Source organism: Neovison vison, chromosome 8, assembly GCF_020171115.1.
Source record: "Neovison vison isolate M4711 chromosome 8, ASM_NN_V1, whole genome shotgun sequence".
Taxonomy (NCBI): domain Eukaryota; kingdom Metazoa; phylum Chordata; class Mammalia; order Carnivora; family Mustelidae; genus Neogale; species Neogale vison.
The window spans coordinates 13321372-13339987 of NC_058098.1; the positions used below are offsets into that span (position 1 = coordinate 13321372).

At 51.9% G+C, this 18616-nt stretch overlaps 1 protein-coding gene and 1 pseudogene across 6 annotated transcripts in view; both read right to left on the reverse strand.

The window, feature by feature from the left end:
* The window catches only part of EYA2 (EYA transcriptional coactivator and phosphatase 2), a 273242-nt gene that overhangs the window by 18791 nt on the left and 235835 nt on the right, over positions 1 to 18616 (reverse strand). For all 6 annotated transcript variants that reach the window (XM_044262903.1, XM_044262904.1, XM_044262907.1 and 3 more), the window contains 4 exons: positions 9253 to 9311; positions 4991 to 5151; positions 2053 to 2167; positions 968 to 1089 (listed from right to left, as the gene is read on the reverse strand). In XM_044262903.1, the coding sequence (XP_044118838.1) occupies positions 968 to 1089; positions 2053 to 2167; positions 4991 to 5151; positions 9253 to 9311 (457 nt within the window). The remainder of the gene's footprint in view (positions 1 to 967; positions 1090 to 2052; positions 2168 to 4990; positions 5152 to 9252; positions 9312 to 18616) is intronic.
* Positions 17739 to 18325, reverse strand: LOC122915503 (annotated as a pseudogene).

Here is an 18616-nt window from a genome sequence, read left to right on the forward strand (position 1 = left end):
CTGAAAAAACCCCCCAATTTTCTGTGTGGTTCAAGGTTAGATTCTAGGTTATTTGATGACTTGTACCACCTAAATTAAAATCACCTCATGTGCCATGCTATGGTGGAAGCTATTTTCCTTTTTTATTTTTAAGATTTTATTTATTTATTTGATAGAGAGACACACAGAACATGAGCAGGAGGGAGAGGGAGAAGCAGACTCCCTCCTGAGAAGGGAGCTGGACGTGGGGCTCCATCCCAGGACCCTGAGATCATGACCTGAGCCAAAGGCAGATGCTTAATTGACTAAGTCACCCAGGTGCCCCTATTTTCCTCTTAGTAATAGAGTTCCATGACTTACCTATGTTCATGGCACTTAGCTACATTTGTAGAAATGGACTACATTTCCCAGCCTCCCATGCCACTACTCGTGGCCATGTGACTAAGCAGGGGCCAATAGGAGGTGAGTAGAAGCACCCGGTATCCCAAACGGAGTTCTGGCTTTAAAACATTCGACATGTATTACTCCTTCCTCCTTCCTCTCTTCCCAGACGTTGGAATAACAGTGTGGCAGGATTCTGATTTAACCACACGAGAATAAAACCGCAGGGGATGGTGGAAAAATAAGGGGGGAAGAGGACAGAGCTGCCCCACTAACCTGCATCAGTCACCTCTAGTCTGTTGACATGCGCGAGAGAAAGGAGCTCGGATTCTGATGTAAGCCCTGGGATTCGGTGTGTGTCTGTCACAGCAGGTTTGCAGGTATCCTTACTAATACCCACACTTCAGAAAGCGATGCTCCTAACCACTTTCTCGGGAGCTGAGGTTAAAGCGAATGGTTTGCGGGATTGTTCTGGGGATCCGAGTCATGCCCATAGACCAGTTCTTTAACTTCCTTAGTGCGGTTTTCCTTAAGCTTCCCAAATGCGGGATGAAGAGCTAGCCTCACCCTTCCTCCCTGCATCACCCCGAGGCTGGGTTCTCCCTACCTGTCTTGGTTGCACTGTAGATGTTCTCAATAGGAAACACGGAGCCCAGTCCATACAGCAGGACTTTGGCTAAGGCAGGGATTAGTTGCGTGGTAGTGACCAGTACGTTGACACAGTTGGGCCTGAGAACAAAGAAGACTTAGGTCAGAACACCAAGGCCAGGCCTCCTCACCCTGCAGCATGAGCCTGGAGTTTGCAGGAGCTCTGGTGGGGTTTGGAGCTCTGGTTAAGTCATCTTCAGGCGAGGGGAGGCCCGAAGTTCCTTCAGCTATTCCTCTCTTAAGCCCAAGGTTGCCTGGCACATTGAAACGCAATCCTGTAATATTATTTACAGAGTTAGAATGTAATACTTAAGTTAAACAAATGCTTCTTGTAAGGACACACACATTGCTGCAGCCACCTCTCAGGGAGAGAAATGAGGAATACGGATCAGTGTAGGACAACAGAGAGCGGTGAGGACTGGGGCAAACTGGAGAACGCCGGCCAGTTCTGATATTTTGACAGAACCTAGAAATATGGAGCTATGGATTCCTTTCCCAGTCTTTGGGACAAAATGTGTATCAAACAGGACATATCCGTGGGACTGAGCTGGCTCACGGGCCGGCATCTTGTCACCATTCACATGCTGGGTCACAAGATTTCTGGACACTAGTGCAGAGAGTTACTTGTTCTCTGGCTCAGATGATCTTGTTAAAGAGCAAGAGGCAATTTATTGGGAGGCCTGGAATGAAACCAGACCCTCCTTACCTTGTAATCGCCCCCCGGGTGATCTGCAGCAATGGTTTTCAGAGGGCTTTGTTGTGACCAGCAGGTGTTGTGGGCAACAGTGGATGGGACAGACCAGCCTAGGTCTTTGCAAAGGTCTTTGGCTCTGCTGGACCCCGAGAAGTCTCAGCACCTGTTTGCTCAGCGGTGGTACAAGGTGTCCACGTTTCCGTGTGAGACCTCAGCTTTATCAAAGATCCAGAAAGTGTGCAAGTGAGAACTGGGAGAGTCCAATTCTCCAAGTATGGAAATGGAGGAACCCCTGCCCTCAAATGGGAGAAAGTTCAAGGGCAGGAAGGCAAACGGGGGCTCCCACCTACCGGGAATTGATGAGGTTAAGCGCCTTCAGAGAGTGGGTCAGCCAGAGGTCGGTCAAGGCTTCCAGCTCGGCTCGGAGCTGTAGCCAAGTCTCTCTTTTGGGAGCTCCTATCAAACCTACGGATAAGGGAAATAAAGACATGGTATTTATCATTTGAGAGGTTTGGGGGGTGGTGGCTAGGGAAGGGGAGTCTAGCTGCAGGTTCCCCGAGGTTTCAAATCAGAGGATACCCAAGGTCAACTTTATCCAGTAATTTTAATCTTACTTTGGGATGGATTGATCAGTCATCCTCGCCCCTGACTGGTACATTCATCCACACACCCACCGATCCGCCCTTCCCTCCCTCTGCCCATCCATCTATCCAACAAAGAATTTGGGAGTCCCTTCTGTGTACTCAGTATTGTAATAGGCACTGCATATGCAGATGAACAAAAAAATGCAGATCATAGCATTTATACTGTTACCGTAAAGATAAAAAATGAATAAGAAAACATTTATGGAGTGCTTACTGTGTGTATGGCCTGGGCTTTTAATGATTTATTTCACTCATTTTCACAGTGACCCTAGAGGTGGACATTTTTTCTTTTTTTTTAAAATTGAGATATAATTGACAACACTGTGTAAGTCAGGTGGAGAAGCTGAGGCTTAGTGAGGCTTAGTGAGCGGGGAGACAGCTGTGACACCAAGGCAGCAGGCTGTCTAGACCTGTGGAGTCTGTCAGCCATCAAGGCCCTTGAGATAAAGTTAAGCCTCCAGAGCCCCGGCCCCTGAGCCTGCTTAGTTCCTGGTCTCATTTCTTGCCATTGCCCTCCTGTCCTTCTGTTCCCTCCCCAGTGGCCTCCTTTTTGTCCCCTGACACACCAAGTACCTTTGCACACCTCATCTGAGAGCCTAGACCCCTCTTCATATCTTATCCTCCCTTTTGGCTAAGTCCTTCACACTCCGTTTCAATGTCATTTCTTCTGGAAGGCCTGCCCTGGTCAGGTCTCTATTTTACACTCTCCCAACACCCTGTGCCGCTTGTCCATCGCACTTGTCACAACCAGGATTTCACACACATCTGTGTGATCGTGTGTTCAGTGTCTGCTTTGCTCACCATGCTGTTGGCCCTACAAGGGCAGGGACCGAGCTGGTTTTGTTCACCACGGCGGAACCAGCCCCTGGGCGGCGCTATCACAGGGGCTGGCGTGCGGTTGGTGCCGAATCGGTTTTTGTTCAAGGGAGAAGGGATTCACTGGGACACAGTGCTGTAGATGGTCTCTGGCTCGCCTTCTCTCTGCACCTTCCTCACAGCCCTTAATAATGACACAAACTGCTGGGCGCACGGGACCACAGAGTTTACAAGAGGCTTCACACGTGCTTCCACGGGCAAAGGCAGCTGGTCAACCCCTCCTACTTTGCACCTGCTAGGGAAGTATGCTTCTGGCTTCTGTCTGCTTGCCCCCAACCCGCAGCTTTTCCCCAGGCTGGTCTCCTTCCCCAGACAAGAGCAACATTCAAGAAATGCTCACTGCGCAGCAGCACAGTTGCAAGCCAGTCCCATGTGTTAATTCGTATTATCCTGACATTCATCCTAGGAGTCGGGCAGCATCGTTAGTCTCCCCTTATGCCTGAGGAAACTGAGGCACACATGGGTTAAGTAACCTGCTCAAGGGTTCTAACAGGACGTGGCAGAGGGAGGTGTAAAATCAGGCAAAGGCCTCTGTACCCAGCCCTGCCTCCTGATGTGGATCTGTTAAGCCTTTTCTATTTTCATCCTGTTTTTTGGGGATGTCTCTCTTCTGAGCACAACTTCCCAAACCCTCGGGACCCTGGGCTGTGTGACGACCCCCAGGCTGGAGGCTGCGGCCCTCACCAGGCTAGTTCTGTGATGCAGAGAGAGCTGGGGGAGAGGAGTGGGGGAGGAACATGCAGAAACTGGGGTGGGGGCAGGGGGGCTCCCCACCGTATCCTGCCTGCTGCAGGCTCCCTTCGCCTGTTGACCTAAGCTGTTTCCCCTCAGCTTAGGGGAGAGCAGAGCAGCCCGACAGGAGCCCTGGGCGCTTCCTGGGGCTTCACCTAGATGAGGAGCAGGTGGCCTCGGTTGGCCGACTCCATCCCTCTCTCCCCCAAGCGCACCTGCTCCCCTCCTTTCTCCAAATCAGGGCGGCTGAGCAGGCAGGGCTGAGCCTGCAGCCCTCTGCCTCACTCTTGCCGTCCACAGACTTGGGTGTGAGAGGCCACGGAGTGTGGGCAGAGGTGGCAAAGAAGCCGGCGGCTTTCACCTTGCCCGCACATCAGGGCCTGAACCCTGGGATTCCAACCCCGGCTGCAGCCAGGCCAAGATCAGAGCTGGAAATGCCCCAGGTGGTTCCAGTTTGAGAACCAGCAGCTTCCAGGCCTTCTCCAGCTTCAGCGTTTCCACAGATTACCTGGCAATCTTGTTTAAAATGCTGATTCTGACCCAGTGGCCTGGAGGGGGTCCCTAGAGTCTGACAACAAAGGTGATGCTTACGCGGCTGGTCCGCAGCCCACTGTCTGGGCAGCAGGGGCTGAAGCCACCGGTCCCCCAACTCCAGTGAGTGCCGGAGTCGCCCAGGATGTGTTGGAACACAGGTGGCCGGGCCACCCCAGCCTCAGACCACACCTGATGTAGCCATGGGGTGGGAGGCTAACCCCCAAACCCGCTCCACTGCCCGTGGGCTGTGGGATCCTGGGCAGGCTGCATCGTCTATTCCTGCGTCTCCCCGCAACCCCGAGTGAGGACGTGGAGACGCTCGTGTCCCCTTCCAGAGCGTGACCTGAAGGTGCGCACTGAGCAAGCTATTGTCTGCACATGCAACGGACCACGGCCACCCTTGACCCTGCCTCGGCGAGGGGTGTGGCCTGAGCAGGGCAGTCCCCCCCGCCGCCCCGACCGCCCGCCGCCCTGGGTGGAGCGGGGGCCTTCGACCACTCACCACCGACGTTGTTCTTGTAGGTGTTGTACATCTCCTTCACCCGCCGATAGCGGAAGGCCAGCTTCCTCATCCAGTCCACGCCGCCGTGGACGCCGGAGCCCAGGCACATGTTGGCTCCCGGGGCTGAGCTGTGGAAGCCGTCGGCCGAGAAGTTGTACGTGCTGCGGGGAGGGAGGGGAGAGATAGGGTTGGTGGGTGGTGGGCATGAAGCCCTCGCGGTGGCCAAGCTAGGATAAGCCCCGCCCCCTTTAGAATTAGAAGCTAGAAGGGAATTCCAAAAAAAACGGTTGCAGCTGGTTCATCCCGACAGAAGAGTCCAGGAGACATGTTAGTTCCCGCTACTTCGATCCCCAGATCGGCGCTGCTCCGTGTTCCCTGGAAGGCCTGGCTGCCAGCCCTTTCTTCCCACGCTGTGACATCTCCCTGTCTTTCACAGAAATAATCATAGCCTGAATTTTTTGATTTGTTAAATGAGGCAGAGCTGATTGCTGGTGCTTCGCAGACACACTCCTCCGGTCCGGATGCAGCATGCCGGCCCAAGCGGCGCTCTGTGTGGACTGGGGAGGAGTCCGAGGGTCTCACGGAGCTGGCGACAGAGGCGGCAGCTGGGAACGCGGACAGGGGAGCGGGGGCGAGTCGCCGCCGACAGCAACCAGCACGTGAGAATGAAAACCCCAACGTACCAGAGACCCCCATCTTCTTTCCCCTCTGCCAGAAGCCTTGCTGGAGGTTTGCAAAATCACAGCGTTGCAGGGGAAAACCAGAGCGTGACAAGGGATGTGTGTAGAGCATGACCCAAAGCTTCAAAAATGATTCTCTTCCTGTGTGGCTCAGTCGGTTCAGCGTCGGACTCTTGATTTTGGCTCCGGTCGTGATCTCAGGGTTGTGAGATCAAGCCCCGCATGGGGCCCCACTGTGGGTGTGCAGCCCGCTTGAGATGGTCTCTCTCTTCCTCTGGGCGCCCCCCCCGCCCACTGAGTCTCTTCCTGGAAAAGAAGAGCAGGAGGAGACAGGCCAGTGTGGTTCTCTGGCTGTTTCAGGGAGTGAGTCTGGCTGATTTCCCCCCTCTTGTACTACTCCGCACTTTCTAGATGTTCTACGATGAGCTGAAGAGTGGAAATAAAGACACGTTATTTTTTACAAAGACGTGCTGCAGCAGGAATGAGGCAAAACTTGGAAATTGTATCTCACGTCCGTCCCTGGGCTTCAGGGCTCTGCTGCTGTGGAGATCAAAGGACATTTGGAAAGCATGAGGTGCTGGGTCACGCTCCCTGTGTGGCATCTGCCGTGTCCAGCGCCCGACCGCAGCGTGATGGGACATGCCACTGTGACCCCCCTGTACTGTGCCTGGGGCTCAGCCTTGCTCGAGCAGAGGCCAGGCCCTTGGGGGCTCTCTGGGACATGCAGGCCCGCACACTGGCCCGGGTGACTTGATCCTCAGGGCCTCAGAGGTAGACTCTGAGGACCCGTCTGCAGCCTCGTGTCAAGCAGCAGTGAACTTGGGAGCCAGAACAGTCCTTCACCCCGAAACTCCTCCTTGGTCATGACCTTTCAAGCGGTGGCCTGCTCTCCCTTCTCGGTCTCTTCAGAAGTCTCTGCAGAAGCCACGATCAGGTGTGACCTCCCGTGTGTGCTCACAGGAGATGGTGCCACGGACACGCAGGGCCAGCACCTGCCACAACAGACCCACCACGTCGGACCCACCGCGGGAGCTCCCTTGTTGCTGGATGGGGTGACAGGGTCCACATGGTGCGGGGGAGAGTCTGTGACACGGAGCCATCGTAGGCAGAGTGGCCCCTCTGTGGCTACTGATCCCAGGGCTGACCACTGTGAGAGGCTGGGCGTCAGCTCCGGGATCAGTCATGGCTGCTGGAAGGCTGCGTGGATCTGGTTGGTGAAGGTTCTGGGAGGGAGGTGGCACGACACAGCTCACCAGCCATGAGCCGGTGACATGGCCATCCGCCAGGTCTTCAACAGGCGACCACGTGACGAGCTGCCTGTGGAGCTTCTCCCACATTCTCTTCAGATTTATGATGTATGCGCCAATGCTCTTTTTTTTTTTCTTTTAAGATTTTATTTATTTAATAGAACGCAAGAGAGGGAACACAAGCCGGGGCAGCGGGAGAGGGGGAAGCAGGCTCCCCGCTGAGCAGAGAGCCTGATGCGGGGCTTGATCCCAGGACCCTGAGATCATGACCTGAGCCGAAGGTAGATGCTTAATGACTGAGGCACCCAGGGGCCCTGCGCCAATACTCTTCCCTCTGTGCATGTACGGTTCCGTGTGGAAGTCAAGGTTGGTGCCACCTAAGTGAGTTCCGGCTGTAAGGAATTTGAGGACATCCTCCTGCCCCAGTGGCAGGACATCAAGGGCTCGGGACATGGTGGACGTTTCCTTTAAGTTACGAAGGGAACCCAGGACTACGCCTTAAGGACCCCTCTCGGAGTAGTGTGGAAAGGCCAGATAATTGGTTCTTGAAAAAGAACACAACGTGCTAAGAACTCCGAGGACACCCTGGGGGAGGTCCCTGGATGTTCTGCCCAGAAAACAGGAGGGTAGGGAAGGACATTCATGAACCGTACCACCCTCACGTACCAGCTGTGTGAGGTTCCGCAGGTTACTTAACCTCTCTGTGCCTCCCATTCCCCAGCTGTAAAATGGGGAGGAAGAGAAGAGCATGTGGTGCTCCCTGCGGTAACCGGGAAGATGAGGGTGTTGATGCACAAAACACAGCTGGGATAGGGCGTGGTGCAGAATAAGGGCATTACCAAGGTGGGTTTCTTTCTTTCTTTTTTTTTTTTTTAAGATTTTATTTATTTATTTGACAGAGAGAGATCACAAGTAGGCAAAGAGGCAGGCAGAGAGAGAGACAGAGAGAGAGAGAGAGAGAGGGAAGCAGGCTCCCCGATGAGCAGAGAGCCCGATGCGGGGCTTGATCCCAGGTCCCTGAGACCATGACCCGAGCCGAAGGCAGCGGCCCAACCCACTGAGCCACCCAGGAGCCCCCCAAGGTGGGTTTCTGTGTGAACTGAAGTAAACAGGAAAGGGTATTTGATGCTTGGTGCCCGGCACACAGTAGGTACTCAAAAGAGACTTCTCAAATGAATGCATGAAGAAGTTGGTGTCTATGGGGAAAACCATCCTTGGATGGTGGGTTCTGGGAGTGAGGTCCCCAACAGCTCAGCATGAGACGGCCTTCAGCAGAACCTGCTCTCTGTCCCACGCCAGCCAGCTATAGGGGAGATGTCGTAAACACGGGATCCTGGTTGCTCGGTGGCGTGAAGGGAAGAGTGGTTCCCAGCTATGACGTCGTGGAAAGGGCACAGTTAACCTTGATCTGGGGTTTATTTACTCCACAAATAGAGACGCCCCGGCTGGTACTGGAGCCTTGCTCCTTGCCAGTCCTGACTGCAAGGGATTTTCAGAATGGCTAATTAATAAGAAGCAGGCGCCTGCCTATCCCTCCTAGTACTGCTGGGCTTTGAAAAGACCTCCAGGGCCCAGTGACAGAAGCTTTGATTTCTTTCTTCGGAGTAAGATGGAAGACACATCGAGGAAGCAAACACTAAGTGAAGTTCCTGGTCCCATAAGCAAAACACCATGCAGTCTAGTAATATTTTTGATGGGGTGGGAGTTACTGGGCTGGGATAATTTTGGATAAGCACAGATTAACTATGGCTCCATTTTTATAAGGTTTTCTCAGGGGCAGGCTTGGAACATTCCAGCCACATTCCTCTGAAAGCTGTCTCGTTTTGAGCGGTGGGATACCTTATTTCTGGAACCCATGTCCTACCCGTGTTTTCCCCTAGAAACTAGGCATACCGCTTACTTGGTCAAGAAATATTTTTTTGAGTATCGACTGTATCAACATTTATATTAAATAATATATGTATGCTAATGAAGCAATCAAGCCTTTGAGGAAGGGGTGCCAAACTCTTGGTGGTGGTGATTCTGGGAGGCAAGGTCAGAAGTGGTGTTTGATTTTTTTTTTTTTTTAACCAATATGCATGCATTACTTTAGGCAGCTGACAAGAAATCGCCGAGAGGTGAACATAAGCAGAGTGACAGAGAGTCTCTGGAAATCTCTGTGACTGGGTGATGCAGAGGAGGCTGCAGGCTGGGGGTTGGGGCTGTGACCTGGGGCTCTGACCCAGGCAGGTACGCTCACCCTCATAACCCAGCCCGCCCCTCCTCTCCGCTTCTGGTGGAAGGCAAGCTCAATAACCAATCAAAAGGGGGCAGTTTGGGCTCCCCAAATTCCTACCTCAGGTCTTGCCCGTTGTCATCAGATGAGACGTCGTCAACGTGGATCTGGTCACAATCCTACGGAGAATGTGGCAAGAGGAGAAAAAGAGGAAGTGTGACTGTGGTCTCTGAGAGCGAGTCAGTTTCATAAGCTGAGCACTGGCGTGGGAGTCAGGAGTCCTGGATTCTACTGTGAGCTTTGCCCCTAAAGGTTAGGTGACCTCCCATGAAGTCTCATGCCTTCTGTTGCCTTTGGGACCCTTGTAAACGAGGTTGGCTGTTGCGGGGGAGTGATCATGTAATCTATCATGCACACCCAGACTGTTTTGCAAGTAAAGGGACTGCTGTTAAGATTGCATTGGGAGGACAGGCACAAAACGGGACCACCTGCCTCTGCCCTTGGGTGTGTGAGGACATATGGGCATCCCGGCCCTGCGGTCGAAGCCTTTGCCTTAATCAAGGTATGTCTTCTGCGTGGAAGGCTCTTCTGCCTTCATTCGTACAGGGAACCTTGGATCGATCAAGCATTCACTTCCAGAGGCAGCCCCTTCCCCAGGCCCCCTCTGTGTCCCGTGATCTGTGGCCAGCATTGATCGGGTACTTATAATGTGTAATGTACGAGGCTTGCCATTCCGCAGACTCCCGTGCCCTGCTGCTCACCACCACTCACACACGGCTCAGTTCTCTTTGGGGAAACATCTTAGTACGGGTGAGTTAAGACCGAGAGGAGGAGATGACGGAGGTGGGCACGTGACCCAGGCCCAACCAATCAGAGGGACCCAGGAGCCTTCCAGCCTCAGTGATGGTGTGAAAGGGGAGCATGTGGTCTAAACTAGACCAGTGAGGGCCGGCCGGGGACTCTGGTGGGACCTCGGGGAGGGGGCCTCTCCTCTACCGCAGCTGCCAGGTGGTGGGATTCAGTCTGGAGAAAAGCAGATCTGAGAGCTGGAGACGGATGAGGCCCTGATCACAGGATTGGATCCCCGGGATCCAGCCCCAGCTGAAACCAGAAACCAGACCACCCTGACCGTGGTAACCTGAGTAATTAATACCCCCCCCCATCTCCCAAATGTCCATGCCCCAATTCCAGGCCCCTTATATGGCGAAAGGGACTTTGCAAAGGGATTAAGTTAAAGGTCCTGAGATGGGGACATTATTCTGGATTATCCAGGTGGGCCCTACGTGTAATTACAAGGGGTCCTGTGAGTGAGAAGCAGAGGGGTATTTGACGACGGAGAGAATAGGATTGGGACGGCATTGGGATGGCACAAGCCCGGAAATACAGATACCCACTAGACACCAAAAAAGGCCCAGACTCCTCCCTTCAGAGCCTCCAGAGGAAACCAGCCTTGCCAGCGTCTTCAGCCCAGTGAGACTGCTTCTGGACACCCGACTTCCAGAACGATACGGGAACACTCAGCTTAAACCACTGAGTGTGTGGTGATCAGTTACAGCCACCACAGGAAACGATTCCCTGGGCTCTTTGGTTGGAGCTAGTGGGGTTGGATTTCTGTCACTTTGCAACCGGGTCACATAATCGCCTCCATGAAGCTACACGCAACATCCAGCCAGATGGGTCACCTCTGCCCCCGCCAGGAAGTCCAGCCAGGTGGCAGGAGGACCAGGCGAAAACCATGAGCGTGCTGTGCCTGTTCCGGCTCCTGGTGAAACCCAGGCTCTGGAATCTGACCACCTCCTGGCTGTGTGACCTCGAGCCAGTGGCATAACCACCCTGAGCCTCCAAGGTCACCTTGGGAAAATGCGAGACAGAGGAAGCTCCTTCACGGGCTTGGCGTGAGGAGAAGGGAGGTGCTGGGCTAAATGCACCTAGCGCCGGGGCTGGAACACGGCAGGTGTGGCATGAACGGTAGTTTCCATTATTGCGTTAAGATTCAGGAGTGTCCACATTTTGGTTGCAGGGTAATTTCAGGAGGCAGGTGTCTCCTGGAAAACACTACAAGGGAGAGGGGAAGCACATGGAACTCTGAGGTTGACCTCTAAGAAAAAAAGTGGTGGGGACATCTCTGGCTGGTTGATGGGTGGGTAGAATCTGGGAAAAAAAAAAAAGGCGTTGTCAACGTTTTGAGCACATCTCTTTTTTTTTTTTTTTTTAAGATTTTATTTTATTTATTTGAGAGAGAGAGACAGTGAGAGAGAGCATGAGCGAGGAGAAGGTCAGAGGGAGAAGCAGACTCCCCATGGAGCTGGGAGCCTGATGTGGGACTCGATCCCGGGACTCCAGGATCACGCCCTGAGCCGGAGGCAGTCGTTTAACCAACTGCGCCACCCAGGCGTCCCAGAGCATATCTCTTTTTACTTAAGGAAGAGGCTTGAATTTATCTTCGAGAATAGGAGATCTGCAGGGGATGGGAATGATGGGAACCCCTCCCCTCATTAATTTTTAAAGACCTATGGGGTAACCATGTTGTTATGGAGATGTGGGGGTGGGGACAGTGGCATTTGGGGCGGCCTGGGCTACTCCGTGGGGATCAAGGCTGGAGCCTGGGAGAAAGGGGTGGTGTGGCCACTGTTCTCTCTCTGGTCCCCTGAATGGGGTTTGGATTGCTAAGGGGTTTGCCAGAAGGTGAGGTTCGCTTCCAGAGTCCCTGGCACACGCTGGCCCACAGCCCTGTGGCAAAGTGTGACCTTGAGTCCTGACACCTGGGACCTCTCACATCCGTGGGCCTGGGACAACGCCAGGGCCTGGGTAGCAGCGTGCTCTGACAGGCCTGGATGGAAAGGGCCTGGATGGTGGGGAAGTTCCACCATGCGGGCAGGTGGGAGTAGGGGCAGAGGGGAAAGAACATGGCGGATGTTAAGTGGCGAACCCAACTGAGAAGCAATTTGGGGAGCACTGGGGAAAAAAACGGGCTACGGAGTGACTGCTCTTGAGCTAGCTTACACCCAAACCTCTACTGTTCCTCATTCTGCATTTCCTTTCTTCCCATGGGCCTGGAATACTCATCGATATTTGGTGGTCTCAGGTCTCCACAAGACCTTTCCTAAAATAGCAGAACACAACGGTACACCCCAGCTTGAAAGGTTCTACAGTCACGCTGTCTAATACAGTAGTGATTAGCCACATGTGACTATTGATAATTATTTTTAAGTAAACTTAAATTCAACAGCATACAAAATTTAGTTCCTTAGGCCTATTTCAAGTGCTCAGTAGCTACATGTGGCCACTGGCTACCGTGCCAGACAGCGCATGTTCGCCATCGTCACAGAAAATTCTAGTGGACAGTGTTGCTGTCAAGGCGTAAAGGAACCAGGCTGATAATTCTTCTGTGCTGATAAGCTCACTTAGGGAAGAGCTTGCGAGCTGGCCTGGAGACCGGGCTCACTCAGCCCACGCTATGCTTGAAACATTTTTTTTGGAACAAGAGCCAATATGTAAACTCAGGAGACCTCTCTTTCTCTCCTCGCCTTCTCCCTTCTTGTTCTCACTCTCTTCCTCTGTCTTTCCAGATTTTCGGCGACTCAGACTTTACACGCTCTGGCAGTGTGAGGCTTGCATTCATCCGTCCCGAGCTGTCCCTGGCCCTTTCCAGGGCTCTGCAGGCTTGTCTGGGTTTTCTGCCCTTCACGTTACCTGCTTACATGGCCCCAGTGGGCGTGCTAGTTGGAGCCCTCTGAGCTGCAGAAATCTTACCTAGATGGAAGGGTCCTCGACCGGCAAGCCTAATATGTTCCTGAAAATGGTCTTTAAAAGCCAACGCTGACTTTGAAGACCCAGGCAGAGAGAAAACAAAATTAGTAGCAGACTTCTACCCCCCGTCCATGGCTTTGCCTGAAATTGGAAAAACACCTCCTTCTGCTCTCCAGTCCTTGCCTCAAGCTTAAAAGCTGCTCCGGGGGTCACACGGGCTCAGGCCCCTGGGCAGGGCTCCCTGTGCTTTCCCTGATGTCAGGGGAAAGGCATGTGGGAGGCTCTGGTTTTCTCATTTGCAAGGGGATTGTTGGGGGCGCTAAAGTGTGACAACAGTAGCGATCACATTTCGGGCTTCATAAAATACCATGGCGCTCAGCTAGACACTACCTCATACTCCACCAGCTGACCTGGATCCTGTTACCCGCTGGGCCTGGGCTGGCAGTGAGGGGAGTGTGACAGTGCCGAGGAGGGGAGCTCTGGGGGAGGAAGATCCTACACCCCCCAATTCTCCCACGTGGGAGGCCAGGCTTTGGAGGTGGGATGCTGGCTTTTCACAGCCTAGGGTGTTTCTTGCCTCTTCGAGGTCAAGTGTGGCCATCCTGCGGGGTCTGAGCAGGATCCGCTCATAAAGACAGAGGAAAGGTTCTGATGCCCGGACCTGGGTGAGAAGCCTGGGCCTCCATGCCATTCCAGCCACGGAGAATTCACATTTTCTGATCCATAGAAACACCTGCACATTGGCTTGTGCAAGAATGTCCATCATCCCGGTGAAAAGCAGGAAAACACCTCAAGTTCCCTCAACTGGATCCTTGCTAAATAAACCGTGGTACGTCCATTCAGCAGACTCCTGCCTGGCGGGTCAGAAGAGTCAGGGAGACTTTTATGTTAGCACATGGACGTATTCCCAAGACATCCCATTGTGTGTGGGGAAAAAAGAGAAGCCTGGGGAACAATACAGCCAGGTTCACACTGTACATATGCTGTTGACCTAGGAAAAACATGGGGTTTTGGAGCACTGACCCCCACGCAGTCAAAAATCTGTGTATGACTTCTGACTACCCCCAAACTTAACTGCTAAGAGCTTTTGTTGATTGGAAGCCTTACTGGTAATATAAACAGTTGCCACATATTTTATATATTATATACTATATTCTTATAATAAAGTGAGCTACACAAAAGAAAGTATTAAAATCATAAGGAAAATATGTTTTACTTTTAATAAATATAGGACTGTGATGTATTTATTAAAAAATCTGCATATCTGTAGATCCATGCAATTCAGACTCATGTATGGGCGGCTCAATCAGAAATCAGTAGAGCATCTGACTCTTGGTTTCAGCTCAGGTCATGATCACGGGGTCATGAGATCGAGCCCCATGTTGGGCTCTGTGCTTAGTGTGGAGACTGCTTGTCCCTCTCCCTGCACGCCTTCCCCTGCTCGCTCTCTCCAATAAAAAAGTCCTAAAAAAACAAGCAAACCCATGTTGTTTAAGCATCAACTGTATTTATAAAGACCCATTAAAAACAAAGTAAAATATTTTATATGCATATATACATATACATAAATGGAAAAAGAAAGATCTGAAAGCTTATGCATCTGATTGGAAGCAGCAGTTCTATCTGGGAAGGCATTGGGATTGGGTTAGTGGTCAAAGGAGGCTTTAAGTTCATCAGAATGCTTACTCCCTCCTTCTCTCCCTCCTCCGCTCTCTCTTTTTCTATAAGGATAATGTACATATGCATTGCCTTTGAAAACAGGAAATGTTTCATGGGAAGGAGACAGGATCTAACGCAGGAGCAGGGGAGGAATCAAGGGAGAGGGAGAAGCAGATTGCTCTGCTGAGCAGGGGCCCTGATGGGCTACTTGGTCCCAGGACCCTAGAATTATGACCTGAGCCGGAGGCAGATGCTTAACCGACTAAGCCACCCAGGTGCCCAGCACTTTGCCTATATTAAGGGTGATGCTGTTGACGTGCCATCTCATGGAGGAGAAGACGAAGTGGGGAGAAGTGCAGAAACGTGCTGTTGTGGGCTGAGTTGTGATTGTGAAACCCCAGCCCCCAGGACCTGCAAACAGATCTTATTTGGAAATAAGCTCTTTGTAGATGACCAGGTTAAGGTGAGATCAAGAGGGTGGTAGCTCTAATCCAGTATGGTGGCATCCTTATAAAAAAGGGAAATGTCGACACAGAGACAGACACAGGCAGGGAGGATGCCCGCTGAACATGAGGACAGACAGGCATGGCACAGACTCTCCCTCACCACCATCAGAAGGAACCAACCCTGCCGGCATCTTGATCTCAGACTTCTGGTCTCAAGAACCGTGACACAGTGTTCCTGTCGTTTCGGCCACCCAGTGTGTGTACTTTGTTCTGGGAGCCCCAGCAAACGGATACAGTGCCCCCAGGCTACACAGTGATGGAGAGGAGGAGCCCAGATCTACAAAAACCATTTGTAAAAACACTTCTTGTGGCCCCAGAACCATATCACACAATGCATGGGTCAAGAGCAGGGACGTTTCAAGGATGAAAAGTGGCTCTTGCCTTCCAGGTACTTAACATATCACTGGGAAAGAGGAGGTACATGTACATGAAATGCTGCACGGCTCATTTAACACACAGACCTACTGATCACCTACTGTGTACCCAACACTAGGCTGGATCCTGCTTGTGTCCTGGAACAGTCCCCGACTCCTTGCTTCCCCTCACATTCCTCCATGAACCCATCAGCAAATCCTGCTGGCTCTCCCATCAATGTATGTCCACCATAGGTCAATATATATTCACAATAAGTCAATGTGTAGTTGGTATATGTCCACGATCTGACCATTCACACCTCCTCCACTGCTCCCATTGCGCTCCAAGCCCTCCTTATCTCCCACTGAGATCAGCGCTCAGCAAACTACGGCCTCCCTGTGCAAATAAAGCTTTATTAATTTTTTAAAAAGATTTTATTTATTTATTTATTTATTTGCCACATAAAGATCACAAATAGGCAGAGAGGCAGGTGGAGAGAGAGGAGGAAGCAGGCTCCCCACGGAGCAGAGAGCCCGATGCGGGGCTCGATCCCAGGACCCTGGGATCATGACCTAAGCTGAAGGCAGAGGCTTTAACTCACTGAGCCACGCAGGCACCCCCACATAAAGCTTTATTGCAGCACCATCAAGTTCATTCATTTACTACTGTCCATGGCTGCTCCTGTCCTACAACAAGAGAACCGAGTAGTCAAGACAGAGATAGTGTGACTGGCAAAGCATGAACTAGCTACTACCTTGCTCTTTACAGAAGTAGTTTGGGGACCTCCAAGTCAGACTCTTGGGTCATTTCCTCACTCTCCCTGCTTCTTCCCTTTCTACACTCCATCCTGCCAGGCCAGGCCACATCTTGCAGCCAGAAGGGTCCTGTTCACTCTTAAGTCAGGTCCCGTTCTTTTCTACTCAAAACCCCACAATGGCTCCCACCTCCCTTGGAATAAAAGCTCGGTCCTCACAAAGGAGGGCCCTGTGTGCTGCAACCCATCTCCACCTCATCTCTCACTGCACTTGCAGACACGGCAGCCTCCTGCTATTCCTTCAGCAACTGGTACACGCCCGCTGCAGGGCCTTTGCACCTGCTGTCCCTTCTATTTCAAATGCTTTTCTTTCCCTTTCCTGTTGCCAAAAGCCTGAAGAGGCTCTGTTGATATAATCTTCTTTGTAAAAACGGCCCCAACGCCACCTTACATCGGGACAAATAACTTGTCTTTATTTTCCCACTTTGTGAGGCCTCTAGAACTACCTAGGTCTGATATAGTGGCCAATCTCTACTCTTATCCGGGAATTTAAAAAAAACTCTAAAGATAGCATCCATCAGAGAATATAGCAGTTAGGAGCATAGACTCTGGACCCCAGGTTCTGGCCCTGCCACTCAGGAACTGAATGACCTTGGACAAGGTATTAAACCTTTTGGACCCTCAGCTTCCTATCTATAACTGGGCTATGGAACACTACTTACCACACTGGGGTACTGCAAGGATTAAATGAGTCAGTAGAGCTAAGGCACTCTGAAAAGGAGAGAAAATGAAATTCTTGCTATTATCACTAAATTGAATCCTATAGGCCTGAACTCTGTGCCTGGAACAGTAATGGTCAAAGTGGAACAGAGTTCACCATCAAGAGAGGCTCATGGACGGCCAACCCTGCAGATAAGGCAATTTAGAAGCAGAGCAGAAAAATGCATTCCTCACTCAAACCCCACCAACATGTCAGGACGCCGTGCACTCATGCGTCTCAGGGAGCGGGGGCAGGAGAGAACTGGTAGCAACGTTCAGGTTCGCATCTCCTGGATGTTGCAATTGGTGTTCAAATGCCCCTCCCTGGGCTTCAGTTCCAGCCCTGCTGAATTCTAGGTGTGTGACCCTGGGTGGCTTACTTCCCATCAAACTTTTAGTTTTAGAATGACTTCAGATTACAGAAAATTTGCGAATATAGTACAGAGAGTTTCCATATATCCCAAGCTCAGTTTGCCTTATTGTTAACATTACACACACACACACACGTTATATATGTAACATCTTACATACATATGCATTTTAAAATTTTACTTATTTATGAAAGAGAGAGAGAGGAGGAGAAATAGAGGGGGGAGAGGGACAGACTCCATGCTGAGCGCAGAGTCAGATGTGGGACTTGATCTCAGGACCCCGAGATCATGACCTAAGCCGAAACCAAGAGTCAGACGCTTAACTGACTGAGCCACCCAGGCAGCATAACATCTTATATTTGGGTGGTGCACCTGTCACAACTAATAACTATTACTATATCCTTATTAACTAATGTCAATTTCTTTTTTTTTAATCACATGTTGATTGGCAATTTAATTTTTCTTTTCAACATTCTGTTCTGCAGCTTCCTTGGCCCTTTTTGCCCGGAAGCCGAAGAGCAGGGCATTGGCACGGGTCACATGAAGACTGACGAACAGCCTGCGTTTCTTCTCCGGGAGGACCCCGACTCTCTCCGCATGGACATTCCGTGTGGGCATGACCCAGCCCATCAGCTGGGTGCCCAATCCGAGTTCTTTGGCAGAGCTAGTCATGTGGACATGTTCGGCCTTCTTGGAGCCACTGAGATCCCAACGGTCTGTGCCACCTTCTCGGGGATGCCAGGCACCAGTAACCCTTCCAAGCAAAAGCCCCTGCCAGCTGGACTTTGGTGCAATGCCTCACCGGGGGGCAGCCCGCGATGGGCCAGATGGGTTCTGATGCAGGGCACGGTCAAAGCAGTGTGCCTTGGCTCGCTGGGCCCGCCTCTGTGGCTCTGCCATGTCCGCTGCTGAAACCATGTCACCATCTGCCCCTGTCAGTCCTCGTGGAAACGGGGCTTCAGGATCGTGCCCTTCTGGCTGGGCACACGGCTGCCACCTCTGGGCCTCCTCCGAGATAGGCTGGTCCAACTAATGTCCATTGTTTATGCAGACATCTTTAGTTTTCTCCCTCATGTCCTTTTTCTCTTCCAGAATCCCCTCCAGGGCATCACACCACATTCTGTCCTCTTCTCTCTTTAGGTTCCTTTGGGCTGTGACAGTTTCTCTGACTTTCCTTGGAGTTGCTAACACTTTCAAGGGGTACCAGCCAGCTGTTTTGCAGAATGTCTCCCAGCGGGGATTTGCCCGTTGTTTCTCTCCTGGTTAGATGGGGTTACGGGTTTCGGTGAGCAGGACTGCAGAAGAAAGTGCCATTCCCACTGCATCATGTC